General features: G+C 41.5%; 1 protein-coding gene across 10 annotated transcripts; it reads left to right on the plus strand.

The window, feature by feature from the left end:
* The first annotated feature begins 107 nt into the window (after positions 1-107).
* LOC112250714 (survival motor neuron protein) lies at positions 108-20064 on the plus strand. 10 transcript variants are annotated; one of them, XR_006083435.1, is made up of 11 exons: positions 2305-2617; positions 2792-2869; positions 8962-9066; positions 10162-10368; positions 10542-10745; positions 10856-10987; positions 12764-12913; positions 14652-14715; positions 14839-14959; positions 19636-19674; positions 19860-19988. XR_006083435.1 is itself a non-coding variant. In XM_024421083.2 (10 exons), exons 1-8 carry the CDS (start codon positions 2570-2572, stop codon positions 14712-14714), a joined length of 987 nt encoding a protein of 328 aa, XP_024276851.1. In that variant the 5' UTR covers positions 2305-2569; the 3' UTR covers position 14715; positions 19636-19674; positions 19860-19988. The 10 variants fall into 10 exon arrangements, 8 of the variants coding, with proteins under 8 accessions (XP_024276855.1, XP_024276849.1, XP_024276852.1 ...); XR_006083434.1 differs by having other exon boundaries at positions 19636-19999; XM_024421083.2 differs by lacking the exon at positions 14839-14959.
* The last annotated feature ends 543 nt before the right edge of the window (positions 20065-20607 follow it).

Genomic DNA, 20607 nt, shown 5'->3' on the forward strand with positions numbered 1-20607 from the left:
ACTCACTCGCTACTTTCCTGATTTGTTCATTGGTATACATGGAATCCCTACTCTTTTCAACCATTGGCTGTTTACGCCAACACATTTCGGGGACCCACGTGGGCTGTCTCAGAGAATCCCCCACCTTCCTCGCTCAGTATCAATTTGTTTACTTCTACGGTGTGCCACGGAATTAATTTCCTTAGCTTCTCCATTGCTGCGTATTTCTTCATATTGGGGTCGTCACTGTGATCATGTCTATGAAAGTATGTTTAATTTAACATAAGCTATATTGTTCCATTACATTTTTTGAATACAAAACTTAATGCAATTGTTTTTATGCCAAAAATAACATTGTGACAAAGTCCGTTGGTTGATAGCACCGCAGTCAGAGGAGTTTGCAGAGAGGGATACATTGTTACCATCCATGTTTGTTACCATAGCACCTGGCCTCCCTCTTGTTAAACCACGTGCAGCAAGCAGCCCATAGTACTGTACTGTGTAACCAAGATGCGTCCAGACAGTTAAACCAATGTAAATGACATTTTCTTGGGGTATCTGCTCCCCTACCTTTTTTTTCTGAAAGTCGTCTATCTTCTAGAATGTGACCGAATTTCTGCGGTGAACTCAGCTACCTGGAACTTTCATCACCTATACCTAGCTTCTAGTTCCACCGTGGCAAATTGCATCTGCAGTCATAGGATCTATTAGTGGATCGCGTTATCCTATCTGTTCCGGAATCTCACTTTACAGACAGACAGGTAAACTAGGCTACTCCATTTGTCTCAATTCTAACTTCTTCCAATCCATATGTTGCATGATACTGAAGGCTACTTACTGTATGGGCCTATGAATGCTTATTACATTGTTATTATATGTGCATTGGCCTATAGCATCCAATACTTATAGGTTTATATGTTAGCCAATACTCTCGGGAACAGTTTTCAATTATATGTTTTTAAGGCCTGTTCTATACAGTATGGTGATTGTAAGAAAGAACAGTGGGGTTTCACATTAGATTGCTCACCACGAGTCGCCCCTCAGTGGACTCTGTGCTGCATCGCAAGGAAACTGCAAGTTGAAACGTGTTGTAACAAGTTGCAACTCGTACTGTCCCCCTTATGCTGAATTGTGTCATGAGACCAAGACCAAGCTCTCACATTGTACTGAAAAAGCCACATTTCTGCAGATAATGCAGATACTCTGCAGATGAAATCCATATAGATAAAGTAGACTGCTTACTAATTTGTATAAATATACAACTTTTAAATAAACCTCATGTTATTGTTCAACTCTAGGGGCTACATATTTTAATAGTCATATTGGCTCAAAACTTTCATTGTTTGCTTAAACATGTACCTAATGAGAGTGCTAGAACAGTGATCAGAAAGCCGTATGTGCAGTGAGGCTATAATAAAACGTTGTTCTTCTTAGCGTGGAGCGCCGTTTAGTGGCCAATTGAATATCTACACTCTCGAAGACTGATATTGATTCAGACTAGTCGCACTTTACATAGTATCAGGTGTGGCCCATTTTGGAGACATTCGCTGATTTGTTCCCTGATCTGCTCCCAATTCTGAAATCACGCGTTTCACGCTAAATTAATGTAAACCAAATAGACAATGGGGACAATTAGCAACCACTACTTGATACTGCAGTAGTGTAGTTCAGGTTTGATAGGCTTATATCATAAATTGTCAAGCGACTGGAAAGGCTTATCTTGAGCTGTGAATAGCGCAGTTGTGATGAAATCAAATTATAGCACACTAGTCCACAAATACAATCTAGGCTATCGATGTTCTTCTTCTCTTGGTGAAGATGTCATGCACTGTCAACTTTGTAGCAGTTGATCAATTCCTTGATAAATCGGCGGATTATGTTATTAACAAATAGATGTGACTGCTTAGCCTATATTTGATCGTTAGTATTTCTGGGCCCCGAATTTCTGGACTCATATCGGTGTGAAACTCTAGTCACAGATGAAAGGGAACGTTCTAATCTTCTGCCCAAGTCATTTCCGAAAGGTATCTGATTATAAGGCGGGAATTGCGTGCTTTAAAAAAAATAAGTAATTTTGGTAGACCTGCAGTTGGTAATACAGAGGTCTCGCGTTCTTCATCAGGGGTGCATGGAAAGACACCCTGGGGAACTCACTGTGGTTATCCTAACACGGTAATTAATATTGTGGGCCAACTAGAACTCTGACTTTCCGACAAGATCATTGACGACATGATTTGACCCCGTATTTTTCCGAGTTCCCAGTTGTCTTGAACGCACCATTAATGTAGCATAATTGTGTTTTCAAGATGACTGTGAACTCGGGAAAAAAACGTGGTCAAATCATGACCTTCAAGTCTGTGCTCTAGACAGATGCCAGAGTTTCCTACTTGGAATTCCAAGTTGGATGACGATTCAAAACTCATTTTCCCACCTTTGTAGTTATCTTGAACACACTGAAGTCGGATATTTACGAGTTCCCAGGTGTTTTGAACGATGCACAATCAAAGCGTTTGCTACTAAACTTGACAATGGCCTAATGTCACGAAAAATATAACAAGTTAATACGTGTGTTTAATTCAACTAGCTAGTTATGGATGAATATTATGAAAGTATTGTTTTCCGAAGTGAAAGAGTCGAGGTAAGGGTTTTATCGTATAACGTTAAATTACTAGCTAACTAACGTTACAATCTCAACCAAGCTGATGATGAGCCAGTTAACCACTGAGAAAGTTAATAGCTAACGTCCATAGCTAGCTTTTTCTTATTATTACGAAGTTAAAATGTAAAGTATGTTGTTACTGTTTTGATGTAGGATAACGTGTCTTTAGCTGTGTCTACTGACGACTCCGCACTGGTAAAGGCCTATGAAGACGCCCTCCGAACATTTCGGGTAAAGTTTGACAAGTATACAAGTGGATGGATGAACTAATTTGTAGTGCAGAGCCATACATGTTTTCTCCCCTAAATACTTGGCTCTGATGTAGCGTTACTTAGCTAGCTTCCTTCAGCTCAAAGAGACAAGACAAAGGGAAAGGAAGCGCCTCATGAGATTTGTCCCTTGTGAGTCGATGGTGGTGGGGAGTATTTTATTACTGATCCCCATTAGCTGCTGCTACTCTTCCTGGTGTCCAAACAAGCGACAATTACATACAAAATAAAACAGTACATGACACACTATACCACAACATATCTATACTGAACGAAAATATAAATGCAACAATATAAAATATTTGACTGAGTTACAATTCATTTAAGGAAATCAGTCAATTGAAATGAATGAATTAGGCCCTAATCTATATCTGGAATAAAAACATGCACTTGTTAGTAACATTAAAAAGAAAGGTTGTGGCGTGGATCAGATAACCAGTCAGTATCTGGTGTGACCACCATTTGCCTCATGCAGCTCGACACATCTCCTTCGCATAGAGTTGATCAGGCTGTTGATTGTGTCCTGTGGAATGTTGTCCCACTCCTCTTCAATGACTGTGCAAAGTTGCTGGATATTGGCGGGAACTGGAACACGCTGTCGTACTTGTTGGTACAGAGCATCTCAAACATGCTCAATGGGTGACATGTCTGGTGAGTATGCAGGCCATGGAAGAACTGGGGAATGTTCAGCTTCCAGGAGTTGTGTACAGATCCTTGTGACATGGTGCCGTGCATTTTCATGCTGAAACATGAGGTGATGGCAGCAGATAAATGGCACGGTATCTCTGCATTCTAATTTCCATTGATAAACTGCAATTGAGTTCACTGTCCATACCATAAATGACATTGGAGGCAAAATGAATGGTAGAAAAATTAACATTTAAATTCTCTGCAACAGCTCTGGTGGACCTTCCTGTAGTCAGCATGCCAATGGCACGCTCTGTCAAAACTTGAGACATCTGGGTCATTGTGTTGTGTGACAACGGCACATTTTAGTAGCTATTTATTGGCTCCAGCACAAGGTGCACCTGTAAAATGATCATGCCGTTTAATCAGCTTCTTGATATGCCACCGGTCAGATGGATGGATGCAACATTATTTAGTGAAATAAGCTTTTTGTGCGTATGGAACATTTCTGGGTTCTTTTATTCGGCTCATGAAACATGGGACCAACACTTTACATGTTGGGATTATATATATATATTTTTCAGTGTAAAATACAAAATCCATAATACAGCAATATTAAAGTGTATAGTAGTGTGTGTCTGTCTCTTCACAATCCGCACTGTTCCATAAGGTGTAGTTTTATCTCAACATGTTTTTTTTGTTGATTTGACTGCTTAACTGAGTTAGTTGATGTGGAATAGAGTTCCATGTAGTCATGGCTCTATGTAGTACTGTGCGTTTATTTTATAAACATTTTTAGGGGGTAGAGCAGCTTTAATATTGCAGATTGTAGCTTCCATCAATGTAATTGACTGCATGATTTCCAGTCCCCCATATGTTTATATACATACATACAGTGGGGCAAAAAAATATTTAGTCAGCCACCAATTGTGCAAGTTCTCCCACTTAAACAGATGAGAGAGGCCTGTAATTGTCATCATAGGTACACTTCAACTATGACAGACAAAATGAGAAAAAAAATCCAGAAAATAACATTGTAGGATTTTTAATGAATTTATTTGCAAATGATGGTGGAAAATAAGTATTTGGTCAATAACAAAAGTTGATCTCAATACTTTGTTATATACCCTTTGTTGGCAATGACAGAGGTCAAACGTTTTCTGTAAGTCTTCACAAGGTTTTCACACACTGTTGCTGGTATTTTGGCCCATTCCTCCATGCAGATCTCCTCTAGAGCAGTGATGTTTTGGGGCTGTTGCTGGGCAACACGGACTTTCAACTCCCTCCAATGATTTTCTATGGGGTTGAGATCTGGAGACTGGCTAGGCCACTCCAGGACCTTGAAATGCTTCTTATGAAGCCACTCCTTCGTTGCCCGGGCGGTGTGTTTGGGATCATTGTCATGCTGAAAGACCCAGCCACGTTTCATCTTCAATGCCCTTGCTGATGGAAGGAGGTTTTCACTCACTCACGATACATGGCCCCATTCATTCTTTCCTTTACACGGATCAGTCGTCCTGGTCCCTTTGCAGAACAATAGCCCCAAAGCATGATGTTTCCACCCCCATGCTTCACAGTAGGTATGGTGTTCTTTGGATGCAACTCAGAATTCTTTGTCCTCCAAACACGACGAGTTGAGTTTTTAACAAAAAGTTATATTTTGGTTTCATCTGACCATATGACATTATCCCAATCTTCTGGATCATCCAAATGCTCTCTAGCAAACTTCAGACAGGCTTGGACATGTACTGGCTTAAGCAGGGGGACACGTCTGGCACTGCAGGATTTGAGTCCCTAGCGGCGTAGTGTGTTACTGATGGTAGGCTTTGTTACTTTTGTCCCAGCTCTCTGCAGGTTCACTAGGTCCCCCCGTGTGGTTCTGGGATTTTTGCTCACCGTTCTTGTGATCATTTTGACCCCACGGGGTGAGATCTTGCGTGGAGCCCCAGATCGAGGGAGATTATCAGTGGTCTTGTATGTCTTCCATTTCCTAATAATTGCTCCCACAGTTGATTTCTTCAAACCAAGCTGCTTACCTATTGCAGATTCAGTCTTCCCAGCCTGGTGCAGGTCTACAATTTTGTTTCTGGTGTCCTTTGACAGCTCTTTGGTCTTGGCCATAGTGGAGTTTGGAATGTGACTGTTTGAGGTTGTGGACAGATGTCTTTTATACTGATAACAAGTTCAAACAGGTGCCATTAATATAGGTAACGAGTGGAGGACAGAGGATCCTCTTAAAGAATAAGTTACAGGTCTGCGAGAGCCAGAAATCGTGCTTTTTTGTAGGTGACCAAATACTTATTTTCCACCATAATTTGCAAATAAATTCATAAAAAATCCTACAATGTGATTTTCTGGATTTTTTTTCTAATTTTGTCCGTCATAGTTGAAGTGTACCTATGATGGTATTACAGGCCTCTCTCATCTTTTTAAGTGGGAGAACATGCACAATTGGTGGCTGACTAAATACATTTTTGCCCCACTGTGTGTGTGTGTGTGTGTGTGTATATATATATATATATATATATATATATATATATATATATATATATATATATATATATATATATATATTACTGCTCAAAAAAATAAAGGGAACACTAAAATAACACATCCTAGATCTGAATGAATGAAATATTCTTATTAAATACTTTTTTCTTTACATAATTGAATGTGCTGACAACAAAATCACACAACAATTATCAATGGAAATCAAATTTGTCACACTCAAAATTAAAGTGGAAAACCACTCTACAGGCTGATCTAACTTTGATGTAATGTCTTTAAAACCAGTCAAAATGAGGCTCGGTAGTGTGTGTGACCTCCACGTGCCTGTATGACCTCCCTACAACGCCTGGGCATGCTCCTGATGAGGTGGCGGATGATCTCCTGAGGGATCTCCTCCCAGACCTGGACTAAAGCATCTGCCAACTCCTGGACAGTCTGTGGTGCAAATGTTGGTGGATGGAGCGAGACATGATGTCCCAGATGTGCTCAATTGGATTCAGGTCTGGGAAACGGGTGGGCCAGTCCATAGCATCAATGCCTTCCTCTTGCAGGAACTGCTGACACACTCCAGCCACATGAGGTCTAGCATTGTCTTGCATTAGGAGGAACCCAGGGCCAACCACACCTGCATATGGTCTCACAAGGGGTCTGAGGATCTCATCTTGGTACCTAATGGCAGTCAGGCTACCTCTGGCGAGCACATGGAGGGCTGTGCGGCCCCCCCCAAGAAATGCTACCCCACACCATGACTGACCCACCGCCAAACCGGTCATGCTGGAGGATGTTGCAGGTAGCAGAACGTTCTCCACGGCGTCTCCAGACTCTGTCACGTCTGTCACATGTGCTCAGTGTGAACCTGCTTTCATCTGTGAAGAGCACAGGGCGCCAGTGGCGAATTTGCCAATCTTGGTGTTCTCTGGCAAATGCCAAACGTCCTGCACGGTGTTGGGCTGTAAGCACAACCCCCACCTGTGGACGTCGGGCCCTCATACCACCCTCATGGAGTCTGTTTCTGACCGTTTGAACAGACACATGCACATTTGTGGCCTGCTGGAGGTCATTTTGCTGGGCTCTGGCAGTGCTCCTCCTTGCACAAAGGCGGAGGTAGCGGTCCTGCTGCTGGGTTGTTGCCCTCCTACGGCCTCCTCCACGTCTCCTGATGTACTGGCCTGTCTCCTGGTAGCACCTCCGTGCTCTGGACACTACGCTGACAGACACAGCATAGGAACTGAGAAGTGGTCTGTGGTCACCACCTGCAGAACCACTCCTTTATTGGGGGTGTCTTGCTAATTGCCTATAATTTCCAAACGTTGTCTATTCCATTTGCACAATAGCATGTGAAATTTATTGTCAATCAGTGTTGCTTCCTAAGTGGATAGTTTGATTTCACAGAAGTGTGATTGACTTGGAGTTACATTGTGTTGTTTAAGTGTTCCCTTTATTTTTTTGAGCAGTGTATATACATTTTACAAACACAATATATTTTACATTAGTTATCTTTGTTTTGTTTTAGTCCCACCCTTCAGCTCCACTCAACCCCTCTCATCTATCTCTTAACAACATCCAGTAGTACTTTGCATTTCCCATAGTCTGTTCTGGACTTGGGGACTGTGAAGAGACCTCTGGTGGCATGTCTTGTGGGGTATGCATGGGTGTCTGAGCATTTAAACTGACAGCTCGGTGCTTTCAGCATGTTAATACTTCTCCCAAAGACAAGTAATGATGCAGTCAACCTCTCCTCTACTGTGAGCCAGGAGAGATTGACATGCATGTTATTGATGTTAGTTCCCCGTGTACATTTAAGGGCCAGCCCTGCTGCTCTGTTCTGGGCCAACTGTAATTTGCCTATGTCCCTCTTTGTGGCAGCCAGAATTTGACCATAATTTGACTGAGCAGTAGTCCAGGTACGACAAAACTGGTGCCTGTAAGACTTGTTTTGTTGACGGCGACGTCTTGAAACGAAAAACAGTACATTAATGAATCTCCTTTGTTTCATTCATACTTCAGAGCTTAAACAATGAAAAAGAGAGTAGTGAGAAGCTTTGTGACAATCTACAGAAATTGTTTGAATCAGAATTGTCCAAATCTTGTGTGCCAGGTCTGGAACCAAGTGACCCAAGGGCAGACTCCAAGGTAATAAGTCTATAGATAGACTGACATTTTTGGGGTGTGCAGGCTTGAAGCTTTTTCTCATCATTGTTTCATCTTGGTATCTGAGTCTCTAAATGTTTTGTGGTCAGAGGATGGCCCCTTCTAACTCATGACATTCACCCCTTGTGAATCGAAGAATGGGAGGCACGTGTTAAAACCCCCCAAAAATAGCATGAATGTCTCCTTCATGTCTGGCTGTCTTTCAGATTATTTTGTGCCCAATAGAAATGAATGGTAATTAATGTATTGTGCCATTTTGGAGTTACTTTTAATATAAATAAGAATAAAATATGTTTCTAAACACTTCTACATTAATGTGGATGCTACCATTATTACAGGTAATCCTGAATGAATTGTGAATAAGGATGAATGATAAAGTTAAGAGGGTCAAATGTCATACCCCCAAGACATGACAGTGATCCAATAACGAATCCTGCATTTTCTCCTGTAATATTTGTTTCATCCTTTTTTAGAGCTGTAATGATGAAAAAGAGAGCAAAGAGAAGCTTGGAAACAACCCACCGAAATTGACAGACTCAAAACTCCCCAAATCTCATGTGTTGAGTAAGGAGCCGGTTGAACCAAAGGCAAACTCAAAGTTAGGCTACACGGGAGACTTTAGTTTTTTGGGATGTGGTCAGCAGGTGGCACCTTCCAAGTCATGAGATTCATCCTTGTGAATTGAGGATGGGAGGAATGTCTTAAAACCAAATAGAAGAACACTTTTCCAAAACAGGTCCTGAATAATGTCATCGTTTCATCTTTTAGAGGGCTGAAAAAGAGAGCGGTGAGAAGCTTGCAGACAATCCGCAGACGCTGTCTGAATCATATGTGCCGACCAAAGGACCAGTTGACCCGAAGACCAACTCAAAGGTAATCAATTAGGCATAGGTTGAAAATGAACACTTGGAATATGTAGGGGTGATGCTTTTCCACAATGCTCTTTCTGTGATTCTTTCAATAGTGGGATGTAGGGTCCCATTTAGAGGTCGACCGATTGTGATTTATCAACGCCGGTACCGATTTATTGGAGGACCAAAAAAAGCCGATACATATTAATTGGTCAGAGGGACAAGTTACAACGTATATTTGTAGCAAGTAGAATTTGATGCAAGTCTTTGGGTTCTTCAGTGGTAAATGCAGATGAGCAACCCTATGCTTCAGACTAAAGCCACTATGCTGCATCAGTCGAGCTAAAGGTTATAATGGTTTTAAAGGGACAATTATATTTCAGTTGGTGTTTAATTTGAATTTATTTTGGAGTAGAATGTCCGTTTAAAAAGTCACCAGAAGTGACCTTCTCTGTTGTTGTTGTCCCCCCCAAAAAAAAAAAAAATCCAATGCGAGGTAGACCCCAGCCCCCACTACCTTTGCCAACGCTACTGAAAAAATCCTAGGAGAAACACAACTCCTTTTGTATTTCTTTCATCCTTCAGAGATGTAATGATGAAAAAGATAGTGAAAGAGAAGCTTGGAGACAACCCACCAGAACTGAGAGAATCAAAACTCCCCGAATCTCAACAAACTTTTGCTTAGGGCCCTGAAAGGCTAGAGCCGGCTCTGACTGCATGTGTGGGTATGGATGTGGGTACACAGACCTGTGAGCCACTGCGTTCAGATTTTTTGTGGTCCCCACTCCCATCAAAGTTGGCCATCCCTGAGTTAGGCTATACAGAAGACTGAGATTGTGGCATGTGGTCAGCGGATGGCCCCTTCCAAATCATGAGATTCAACCAAAACCAAAAAGCATGAATTCTGCCTTTTTATGTCTTCATCAGGAGAACACTTTGTTCTTGTAGCAAAACGTGCTACGGTGTGTAAAACGTTTTGCAACGGTGTGTGACTAATAAAGAAACCCATAATAAAAGATTCATGATAGCACTGTTAACTTGACTTCTTTCGGTTCCTTTTCTCAAGCTTGCTTTTATTACTACCAGTTGTAGTAATAAAAACACCTATGTGTACCAGGTATGGAGGCTGGGATACCGGTGTCGTGCGGTGTACTCCGAGGATGGCCTGGTCTACCCAGCGGTGCTGGTGTGGTTGAGAGGCGAACGCTGCCGGGTGAAGTTTGAAGGCTACGGGAATGAGGAAGAGCTGGAGCTGAGCAGCCTGCTATCTCCAGTAGAACTGGGAGGCCACAGAGGAAGAGTTGATGCCAAAGTGCAACAAGGAGTAACACTTCACATGAACATTCATTTTTGGCCTTGTTATGACAGATGGAATAAGTGTTACTTGTAGGGTCATCATTTTATAGTATCAAAGTTTAAATTACCACGAACATGTCAGTCAATCCAGGATAAAGCAGTGTGTGGGTCTGTCCAATAAGGCAATTCTCTTGTCCCTAGGCTGTTGATGGGTTCAGCTCCACTAGTAACAACATTGCTGATTGGAAGAGGATGGAAAGAGATTGGAGGACAGCTCAACAAGAGGGACGAGAGGAGCTGTCCTCACCTCAGCCATCTAAGTTTGCTCCAGTGAGTCTGGGTGCTGTTCCCTCTGTTTCAGGACACCTGGAATACATTGTTGACCAATGGCCATGCTTTACTGAGGTCTGATGTTTACTGATAAGGAAGTTTGCATTCAATTGTGTAAGACTTGTCACTATGGCATGTGACAATTCTGATATTTGTTGTAAGATTTGTGTGTGTGTGATATTTAGGGAAAAGATTATGGCAAATGCAGCTATGACTTTGGCAAGGAGCATGGGGATAAGAAGAAGCCAAGTGGCCGGCGAGAGGTACCAAACAATCACCCCTTTTCCTTCTTTCCTCCAGTGCCCAAGGAGTCTCTGGTGAGACTGCTGTGTGTGTTCTTACCTACATTTCTATCTTCAACCTGTGTGAGACTGTTGTGTTTATTTATTTACTTCTCTATTGTTCATCTAATACCTTTATTTGCGCTGTTGGTTAGAGCCTATAAGTAAGCATTTCACTGTGCTGTTGTATTCGGCGCACGTGACATACATTTGATTTGATTGGCTACCTCCAGCCTGTACATCCAACAAGAATAGTGTTATTCAATGTCTGTGGTATTATGTCGTGGGTGTACAATAAATTGAGTTATAAATAAGAGCTACTCAGCTTGTATTTCATATACGTGCCTTCGGAAAGTATTCAGACCCCTTGACTTTTACTACATTTTGTTAGGTTACAGCCTTATTCCAAATTGTTTAACCCCCTCATCAATCTACACACAGTACCCCATAATGACGAAGCAAAAATAGGTTTTCAGAAATGTTTGCTAATTTATATATATTTTTAAAACAACTTAAATATCACATTTACTTAAGTATTCAGACCCTTTACTCAGTACTTTGTTGAAGCACCTTTGGCAGCGATTACAGCCTTGATTCTTCTTGGGTATGAAGCTACAAGCTTGGCACACCTGTATTTGGAGAGTTTATCCGATTCTTCTCTGCAGATCCTCTCAAGCTCTGTCATGTTGGAAGGGGAGTTTTGCTGCACAGCTCTTTTCAAGTCTCTCCAGAGATGTTCGAGCGGGTTCAAGTCTGGGCTCTTGCTGGGCCACTCAAGGACATTGAGACTTGTCCTGAAGCCACTTCTGCGTTGTCGTGACTGTGTGCGTAGGGTCGTTGTCCTGTTGGAAGGTTATCCTTTGCCCCAGTCGGAGGTCCAGAGCGCTCTGGAGCAGGTTTTCATTAAGGATCTCTCTCTACTTTTCTCTGTTCATCTTTGCCTTGATACTGACTAGTCTCCCAGTCCCTACTGCTGAAAAACATCCCCACAGCATGATGATGCTGCCACCACCATGCTTCACCGTAGGGATGGTGTCAGGTTTCCTTCAGATGTGACGCTTTGCATTTAGGCCGAAGAGCTCAATATTGGTTTCATCAGACCAGAGAATCTTATTTTTTAATTTCTGGGAGTCTTTAGGTGCCTTTTGGCAAACTCCAAGCGGGCTATCATGTCCCTTTTTACTGAGGAGTGGCTTCCGTCTGGCCACTCAACAATGAAGGCCTGGTTGGCAGAGTGCACAGAGGAACTCTAGAGCTCTGTCAGAGTGACCATCGGGTTCTTGGTCTCCTCCCTGACCAATGCCCTTCTCCCCCGATTGCTCAATTTGGACGGGCGGCCAGCTCTAGAAAGAGACACAGTCCTGTTTCGTAGCTCTACGGACAATTCCTTCGACCTCATGGCTTGGTCTTTGCTCTGACATGCACTGTCAACTGTGGGACCTTATATGGACAGGTGTGTGCTTTCCAAATAATTTCCAACCAATTGAATTTACCACAGGTGGACTCCAATCAAGTTGTAGAAACATCTCAAGGATGATCAATGGAAACGGGATGCACCTGAGCTCAATCTCGAGTCTGAATACTTATGTAAAATAAGGTATTTCAGTTTTGTATAAATTTGCAAACATTTCTGAACCTGTTTTCGCTTTGTTATTATGGGTTATTGTGTGTACGTAGATTGCTGACGATTTTTTTTTTGTATTTAATACATTTTAGAATAAGGCTGTAATGTAACAAAATGTGGAAAAAGTCAAAGGGTCTGAATACTTGCCGAATGCACTGTAGGTGTAATAATGGTATCTTCTTCTCCAGGACTTCCTGCCTCCTCCACCTCCACCGTGTGTATGGCCCCCCCGAGCAGTGCTGGCCGATGCTAGCAATGGGCTAGACTCAGCCGTGACAGACATATCCAGCATGCTCCTGTCCTGGTACCTGTGTGGCTACCACACCGGCTGCTACATGGTTAGCAAGAGCCTTTTCCATTTCTAGACCATGCATTCCTATTGACAGAGACACTGCCATGTGCATTCAGAAAGTATTCAGACCTATTGACTTTTTCCACATTTCGTTACGTTACAGCCTTATTCTAAAATGAATAACCCTCCTCAATCTACACACAATAACCCATAATGACAAAGCGAAAGAAAATAAATTCACATTTATTACAAATAAAAAACGGATACCTTACTTAGCAAAAGGTCTGAATACTTATGTATGAGCCTCAAAATTGAGCCCAGGAGCTTCCTGTTTCCATTGATCCTCCTTGATGTTTCTACAACTTCATTGGAGTCCACCTGTGGTAAATTAAATTGATTGGACATGATTTGGAAAGGTACACACCTGTTTATATAAGGTCCAACAATTGACGGTGCATGTCCGAGCAAAAACCAAGCCATGAGATCGAAGGAATTGTCCGTAGAGATCTGAGACAGGATTGTGTCGAGGCACAGATCTGGGGAAAGGTACCAGAACATTTATGCAGCATTGAAGGTTCCCAAGAACCCAGTGGCCGCCATCATTCTTAAATGGAAGAAGTTTGCAACCACCAAGACTCTTCCTAGAGCTGGCCGCCTGGCCATACTGAACAATTGGGGGAGAAGGGCCTTGGTCAGGGAGGTGACCAAGAACCCGATGGTCCCTGACAGAGCTCCAGAGTTCCTCTGTGGAGATGGGAGAACCTTCCAGAAGGACAACCATCTCTGCAGCACTCCACCAATTTGGTCTTAATGGTAGAGTGGTAAAGGACTCTCACACCATGAGAAACAAGATTCTCTGGTCTGATGAAACCAAAATTGAACTCTTTGGGCTGAATACCAAGTGTCACGTCTGGAGGAAACCTGGCACCATCCCTACGGTGAAGCATGGTGGTGGCAGCATCATGCTGTGGGGATGTTTTTCAGGGCCTGTCTGGGAGGTGAGTCCAGGATCGAGGGAAAGATGAATGGCGCAAAGTACAGAGCGATCCTTAATGAAAACCTGCTCCAGAGCTCTCAAGACCTCCGACTGGGGCGACGGTTCACCTTCCAACAGGACAACGACCCTAAGCACTCAGCCAAGACAACACAGAAGGGGATTCGGGGCAAGTCTCTGAATGTCCTTGAGTGTGCCTTCACGAGCCCGGACTTGACCACGATCGAACATCTCTGGAGAGACCTGAAAATAGCTGTGCTGTGACGCTCCCCATCCAACCAGCCAGAGCTTGAGAGGATCTGCAGAGAAGAATAGGAGAAACTCTCCAAATACAGGTGTGCCAAGCTTGTAGTGTCATACTCAAGGCTGTAATCACTGCCAAAGGTGTTTCAACAAAGTATTGAGTAAAGGGTATCTTTAAAAAATTTGCAAAGTAAAAAAAAAAAAAAAAACTGTGTTTGCTTTGCCATTATGGGGTATTGTGTGTAGATTGATGAGGGGGAAAAAACGATTTAATCCATTTTAGAATAGGGCTGTTAATGTAGCAAAATGTGGAAAAAGTCAAGGGGTCTGAATACTTTCCGAATGCACTGTAGGTTTCTAGGTAAATGTCAGTACTCCTCATTTAACATTTCAGGGTCTCGTATGGGGTATGACATGAATACCTATTTTTCTTGTCAACCTTAAATTGACATCTCCTTGATATCCTTCTCTCGGATCGTGATTTTGAGCTGAACAGCTTTGTAGTGATTCCATAATGAAATATAGAACTTAACTTGTTGGTACTTAGGCAATGCAACAGACGAAAACAAGTCGCAGGAGGGCTGATAAAGAGAAACAGGCAGAGGAATAAGGTAAAGTGATCTACCTTCATGCGGTTTCAATTCCAATTCCACTGCTTTATCAAAGGTTATTTTAAATATTTGAATTGAGAGGTGGGATGGCACTGACACTATCTATCGATTTTAAAACTGTAGGTCTATTTGAATCTTATAAAAGTAAAGGCCTAAGTTTTGCAGTCACTGAAGATTGCAGGCTGAGTAATTCTCGTATGAGGATATATTAGGACTGAAGATACCACCCTGGGGAATTCCACAGGTAGGCTATGTACTATTAAGCTCTCATAACTGCCTGCCTGTTCCCTTTCTGATGGGTGTTTAATTGTATTTATTTATTTCACCTTTATTTAACCAGGTAGGCAAGTTGAGAACAAGTTCTCATTTACAATGGCGACCTGGCCAAGATAAAGCAAAGCAGTTTGACACATACAACAACACAGTTACACATGGAGTAAAACAAACATGCAGTCAATAATACAGTAGGAAAATAAGTCTATATACAATATGAGGAAATGAGGTGAGATAAGGGAGGTAGAGGCAAAAAAAAGGCCATGGTGGTGAAGTAAATACAATATAGCAAGTAAAACACTGGAATGGTAGATTTGCAGTGGAAAAATGTGCAAAGTAGAGAGAGAAATAATGGGGTGCAAAGGAGCAATATAAAATAAATAAATACAGTAGGGGGAGAGGTAGTTGTTTGGGCTAAATTATAGATGGGCTATGTACAGGTACAGTAATCTGTGAGCTACTCTGACAGCTGGTGCTTAAAGCTAGTGAGGGAGAAGTGTTTCCAGTTTCAGAGATTTTTGTAGTTCGTTCCAGTCATTGGCAGCAGAGAACTGGAAGGAGAGGCGGCCAAACGAAGAATTGGTTATGGGGGTGACCAGAGAGATATACCTGCTGCAGCGCGTGCTACAGGTGGGTGATGCTATGGTGACCAGCGAGCTGAGATAAGGGGGGACTTTACCTAGCAGTGTCTTGTAGATGACCTGGAGCCAGTGGGTTTGGCGACGAGTATGAAGTGAGGGCCAGCCAACGAGAGCTTACAGGTCGCAGTGGTGGGTATTATATGGGGCTTTGGTGACAAAATGGATGGGACTGTGATAGACTGCATCCAATTTATTGAGTAGGGTATTGGAGGCTATTTTGTAAATGACATCGCCAAAGTCGAGGATCGGTAGGATGGTCAGTTTTACAAGGTTATGTTTGGCATCATGAGTGAAGGATGCTTTGTTGCAAAATAGGAAGCCAATTCTAGATTTAACTTTGGATTGGAGATGTTTGATGCGAGTCTGGAAGGAGAGTTTACAGTCTAACCAGACACCGAGGTATTTGTAGTTCTCCGCATATTCTAAGTCAGAACCATCCAGAGTAGTGATGTTGGATGGGCGTGCAGGTGCAGGCAGCGAAGGAGAGTTGTATGGCATTGAAGCTCGTCTGGAGGGTTGTTAAAACAGTGTCCAAAGGGCCAGAAGTATACAGAATGATGTCATCTGCGTAGAGGTGGATCAGGTTTAAGACCCAAGATTGGGGAAGAAGAGGAAAGAGCTGTCCTGTTGCAACAGGACAAGAGTTCCAAAGACTGAATGTTTGTGTACTACACAGAGCTAGTCTAATTTGGGGCTCTGTGGGATGCATCACAGTTTGCAGGTTTTTTTTCTTACTGAAAATGTGTGTTTTGACAAGAAGGTGATGTGGATAAGCAGTTAGGGGTATGTTGACCTTAGTTCAATATGGCGTTAACTCCGCTCTTTAATTAAGAGGCTTTTTGGAAAACTATCTTTACTTTTCAGTTTTTTGACACTTTTCAGTTTTTTTTTATACTGTTGATAAAAGGTTTGCCAAGGATAGTTTTTGGGGGAAAGAGAAAATAATGGGATGCTAGTTTTTGGTCAAGTGGAAACCATTAGAATGAATTGTTGATCCCTCAGCTGTTGTCAGGAAATGTTAGTTTCAGTTCATTTGAGGAATTTATTTTACTGCTGTACATTGCAAATATATTGAACAAAACGAATGCAACATACAACAATTTCCACAATTTTACCGAGTTATAGTTCATATAAGGAAATCAGTCAATTGAAATGAATTCATTAAATCCTAATCTGGATTTCACATGACGACAGGGGCGCAGTCATGGGTGGGCCTACTTGGGAGCCAGGCCCAGCCTATGAGAATGCATTTTTCCCCACAAAATAGCTTTTATTATACACAGAAGTACTCCTCAGTTTAATCAGCTGTCCGGATGGCTGGTCTCAGACTATCCCGAAGGTAAAGAAGCCGGATATGGAGGTTCTGGGCTGGCGTAGTTACACGTTGTGTGGCCGTACTGCCAAATTCTCTCAAACAAGGTTTGAGGCAGCATATGTTAAAATATAAAATTCTCTGGCAACAGCTCTGGTGGACATTCCTGCAGTCAGCATGCCAATTGCAGGCTCCCTCAAAACATTGAGACATCTGTGACATTGTGTTGTTGTTTTTTAGAGTGGCCTTTCATTGCCCCCAGCACAAGGTGCACCTGTGTAATGATCATGCTCATCAGCTTCTTGATATGCCACACCTGTCAGGTGGATGGATTATCTTGACAAAGGAGATGCTCACTAACAGGGATGTAAACAAATTTGTGCACATATCAAGAATAAGCTTTTTGTCTGTATGGGACATTTCTTCTGTGATCTTTTATTTCAGCTCATGAAATATGGGACCAATACTTTACATGTTGCGTTTTATATGTTTGTTCAGTATATATTCGGACAATCTGGGTGCTGTTTTCTCTGTTTCAGGACATCTGGAATACATTGTTGACCAATGGTCATGCTTCACGGATGTCTGCTTACTGATAAGGAAGTTTGCGTTCAATTATTTCCTACTTGTCACTTGCTTTTTTTTGTCAAGAGAAAAGGAATACGACCAAGTCACATGCCTTGGCATTTTGTTATACATGTTTTATTTAGATGCAATTGAATAGTAATTGTTTAAAAGGATAGCAGACATGATAAACAATATAATATCAGACTGGTGGCAATTGGGTCTCTCAAACCACCCAGCATGGTTTACTCATCTCCTCACCTTTATCCCTGAGATTCACCACATAGTTTTCTTCAGGACGTAAGAACTATAGTGTCAATATTATGCCAATTAATTAAACTGTTTCTCAGAAATGTGTGAGCGAGTAGGGACTAGTTACATTTTTACACTTTTATAAAACACTAATGTAATATTTGCAAAAATATGCAATTTTTCAGATGCGTCAAGTATATGTGCAGCCTAAATGCAGAAAATGTGATTTAAATCATTATTTGAGTCTTAAATGACACACACCCTCACCAGTCACCACAAAATTGAACTTTTAATAAGTCTATGATCTGTGTGGATGACGCAGTGTTCCAGATATAACACTGGGGACCAATTTGGAACGACTCTTAGGCCAAGGATGAGGAGATGGGAAGCAGATGTGGTTTGACGTAGATGGTCAAAAGATCAAATGACCCTTAGACTCTCAAAATGGGATTGATTTAGTATCTCTATTGGGAATTTGAATACTGTAGTTAGACAATTTTATGTAAAGAGTTCTTTGCAGAAACGCTGTAAGATTTCTATGGATTTTTGTCTAGGATACACAATAGCTGCCAATATACAGTACCAGTCAAAACGTTTTTTAAAATTTTTATTTTAGTATTTTCTACATTGTAGAATAATAGTGAAGACATCAAAATGATGAAATAACACATAGAATCATGTGGTAACCAAAAAAGTGTTAAACAAATCAAAATATATTTTATATTTGCGATTCTTCAAAGTAGCCACCCTTTTCCTTGATGTTCAGGTTATTAACAGCTATTATTCGGTGTAGCATGGGTATTTCATGTGAACAGAAAAAAGCCAGCCAATAACTCAAACTTTGCTATTTTGATTATCACATTGACGCCTCTCAATCACTTTGGGGCGTCAACTCTAAAACTCTAATTCTCCGGAGGGAAGAATATGTTGGAAATGCCAGTTTTCCAGACAAAATGCCAGAGTTTGAGTTGAATAAGTTATGTTCCCCTTAGAAAATGGCAAAAGCACATGTATACAAAAAAAAACATAAATCCACACCATTGCACTTCTCTCTCCCGTGTCTATGTACTGACATGTGGAACTGATATATGCGCGCACACACACGTTACAATTTACACACATTTCAAAACATTAACATGTAAACTGTTTTTTTTCCCCGTTATGTGTTGGACCCCAGTAAGACTAGCTGTCACCATTGGCGTCGGCTAATGGGGATCCTAATAAATCAAATGTATAGGCAATGTGAACACATTTGACTCAACATGTCACCTGTCAAATCCTTCCAGCATTTCAGTGTTATGATTATAGTAACAGATGATGTCAATGAAAAGTTGGTCCAGGTGGTCTGCCAGCCGGAATACGAGCCCAGACGTCTAGACCTACTGCTGCGCCTGCCCCTCCCGCGTCTCTTTGCTATCGACCTCCAATCAGGTTCAGTGCATTTCAGCACCATAATCGGCAGCCAGCTCCTCCTCAGCGCTACCTACTCTGTGTTGGTACTGACGACCAGCTCCCACGACTTTCTGGAAACGCGCTCCCCTGAAGAAGACTCAATTCAGACACCAGATGAAAAAAAAATATTGAAAAGTTCTTTAGTTAATACTTGCTGGAATAACATGATTATGTTTTATAAAGGGTTTATAGGCCTACCAATAGGGTTCTAACTTCTAAAAAGTACATTGCTCAATGACTTGGACAGATGGTTTTGTGTGCTATCAATTCACACACAGCATGTGTACTGATTGATTGCACGAATGGACACTAATGGAAATAGCTCATAATGGTGAAACTGTTAGATTGTCTATGTTTATAAGCTACCATTGCAGACAGAAACATGGACATGCCAAACTAAACTTGTTTCTTCTCTGTCGTAAGCAGACATTGTCCTAGGATTAGAAGTTTGGTTGTGTTCCCATGGTAAGAGGATTGGGTTTAGAATTTACTTTATTGTAATATAATTGTATTGTAGAAACTTGTTAAGAAATGCCAGAGCATCGAAATGTTTATCATTTGAGTGACTATTATTTTGTCTGATATTGTCAAGTAGGTTACAGTGTACTAGAGCAAAAATAAATATGTTCTCTGTGTCTCTGTACCCACAGTGTGATGCGGATCAGCAATGTGCAGTTAGCAAAGGTGCAAGAATTGGGAAGTTGTGCGAGTGTTCACAGGGAACGAGGGAATCGAGGATGACAGCTACCATCTGATCAATCATCACACTGTATGAGGACAAATTGTGTTTTCTCAAATGTTTCTCTTTTAGATATGTAAATGTTTAAGAATTGAATAAACTTTTTGAAGACTTCTCTTTAATTAAAGAAGTAATCGTCTTTACTACCTACATCTCTGCATTGAAAATGTTGGGAGATATTACTCTAGAGGGTGCAACAGAGCTGAAATTTCAAGAGGCAAAAAATGTCCATGTGTGAAAAGGAAACTACCACCTATTTTTATTAATAATTATAAATACAAATATTACAGCATTGTATTATCTGTCATCATTATGCTACCATAATAATCAAAATTGGCCTTAATTGATATGATATTTTAGACTAAATTTATTTTAGACTTTATTTTCAATTTGTCCAGAGAATATAGATTTGTATCAGATTGAAAACAGCAATGACAAAGCAGCGATGATTTATTTATATACAGTGCCTTAACGTATTCACACCCCTTGACTTTCCACGGCTACATTAAGTACTGCAGTGCATCTCCTCATGGACTGCACCAGAGTTGCCTGTTCTTGCTGTGAGATGTTACCCTGCTCTTCTACCAAGGCACCTGCAAGTTCCCAGACATTTCTGGGGGGAATGGCCCTAGCCCTCACCCTCCGATCCAACAGGTCCC

Source organism: Oncorhynchus tshawytscha, linkage group LG05 (genome assembly GCF_018296145.1).
Source record: "Oncorhynchus tshawytscha isolate Ot180627B linkage group LG05, Otsh_v2.0, whole genome shotgun sequence".
Classification (NCBI taxonomy): domain Eukaryota; kingdom Metazoa; phylum Chordata; class Actinopteri; order Salmoniformes; family Salmonidae; genus Oncorhynchus; species Oncorhynchus tshawytscha.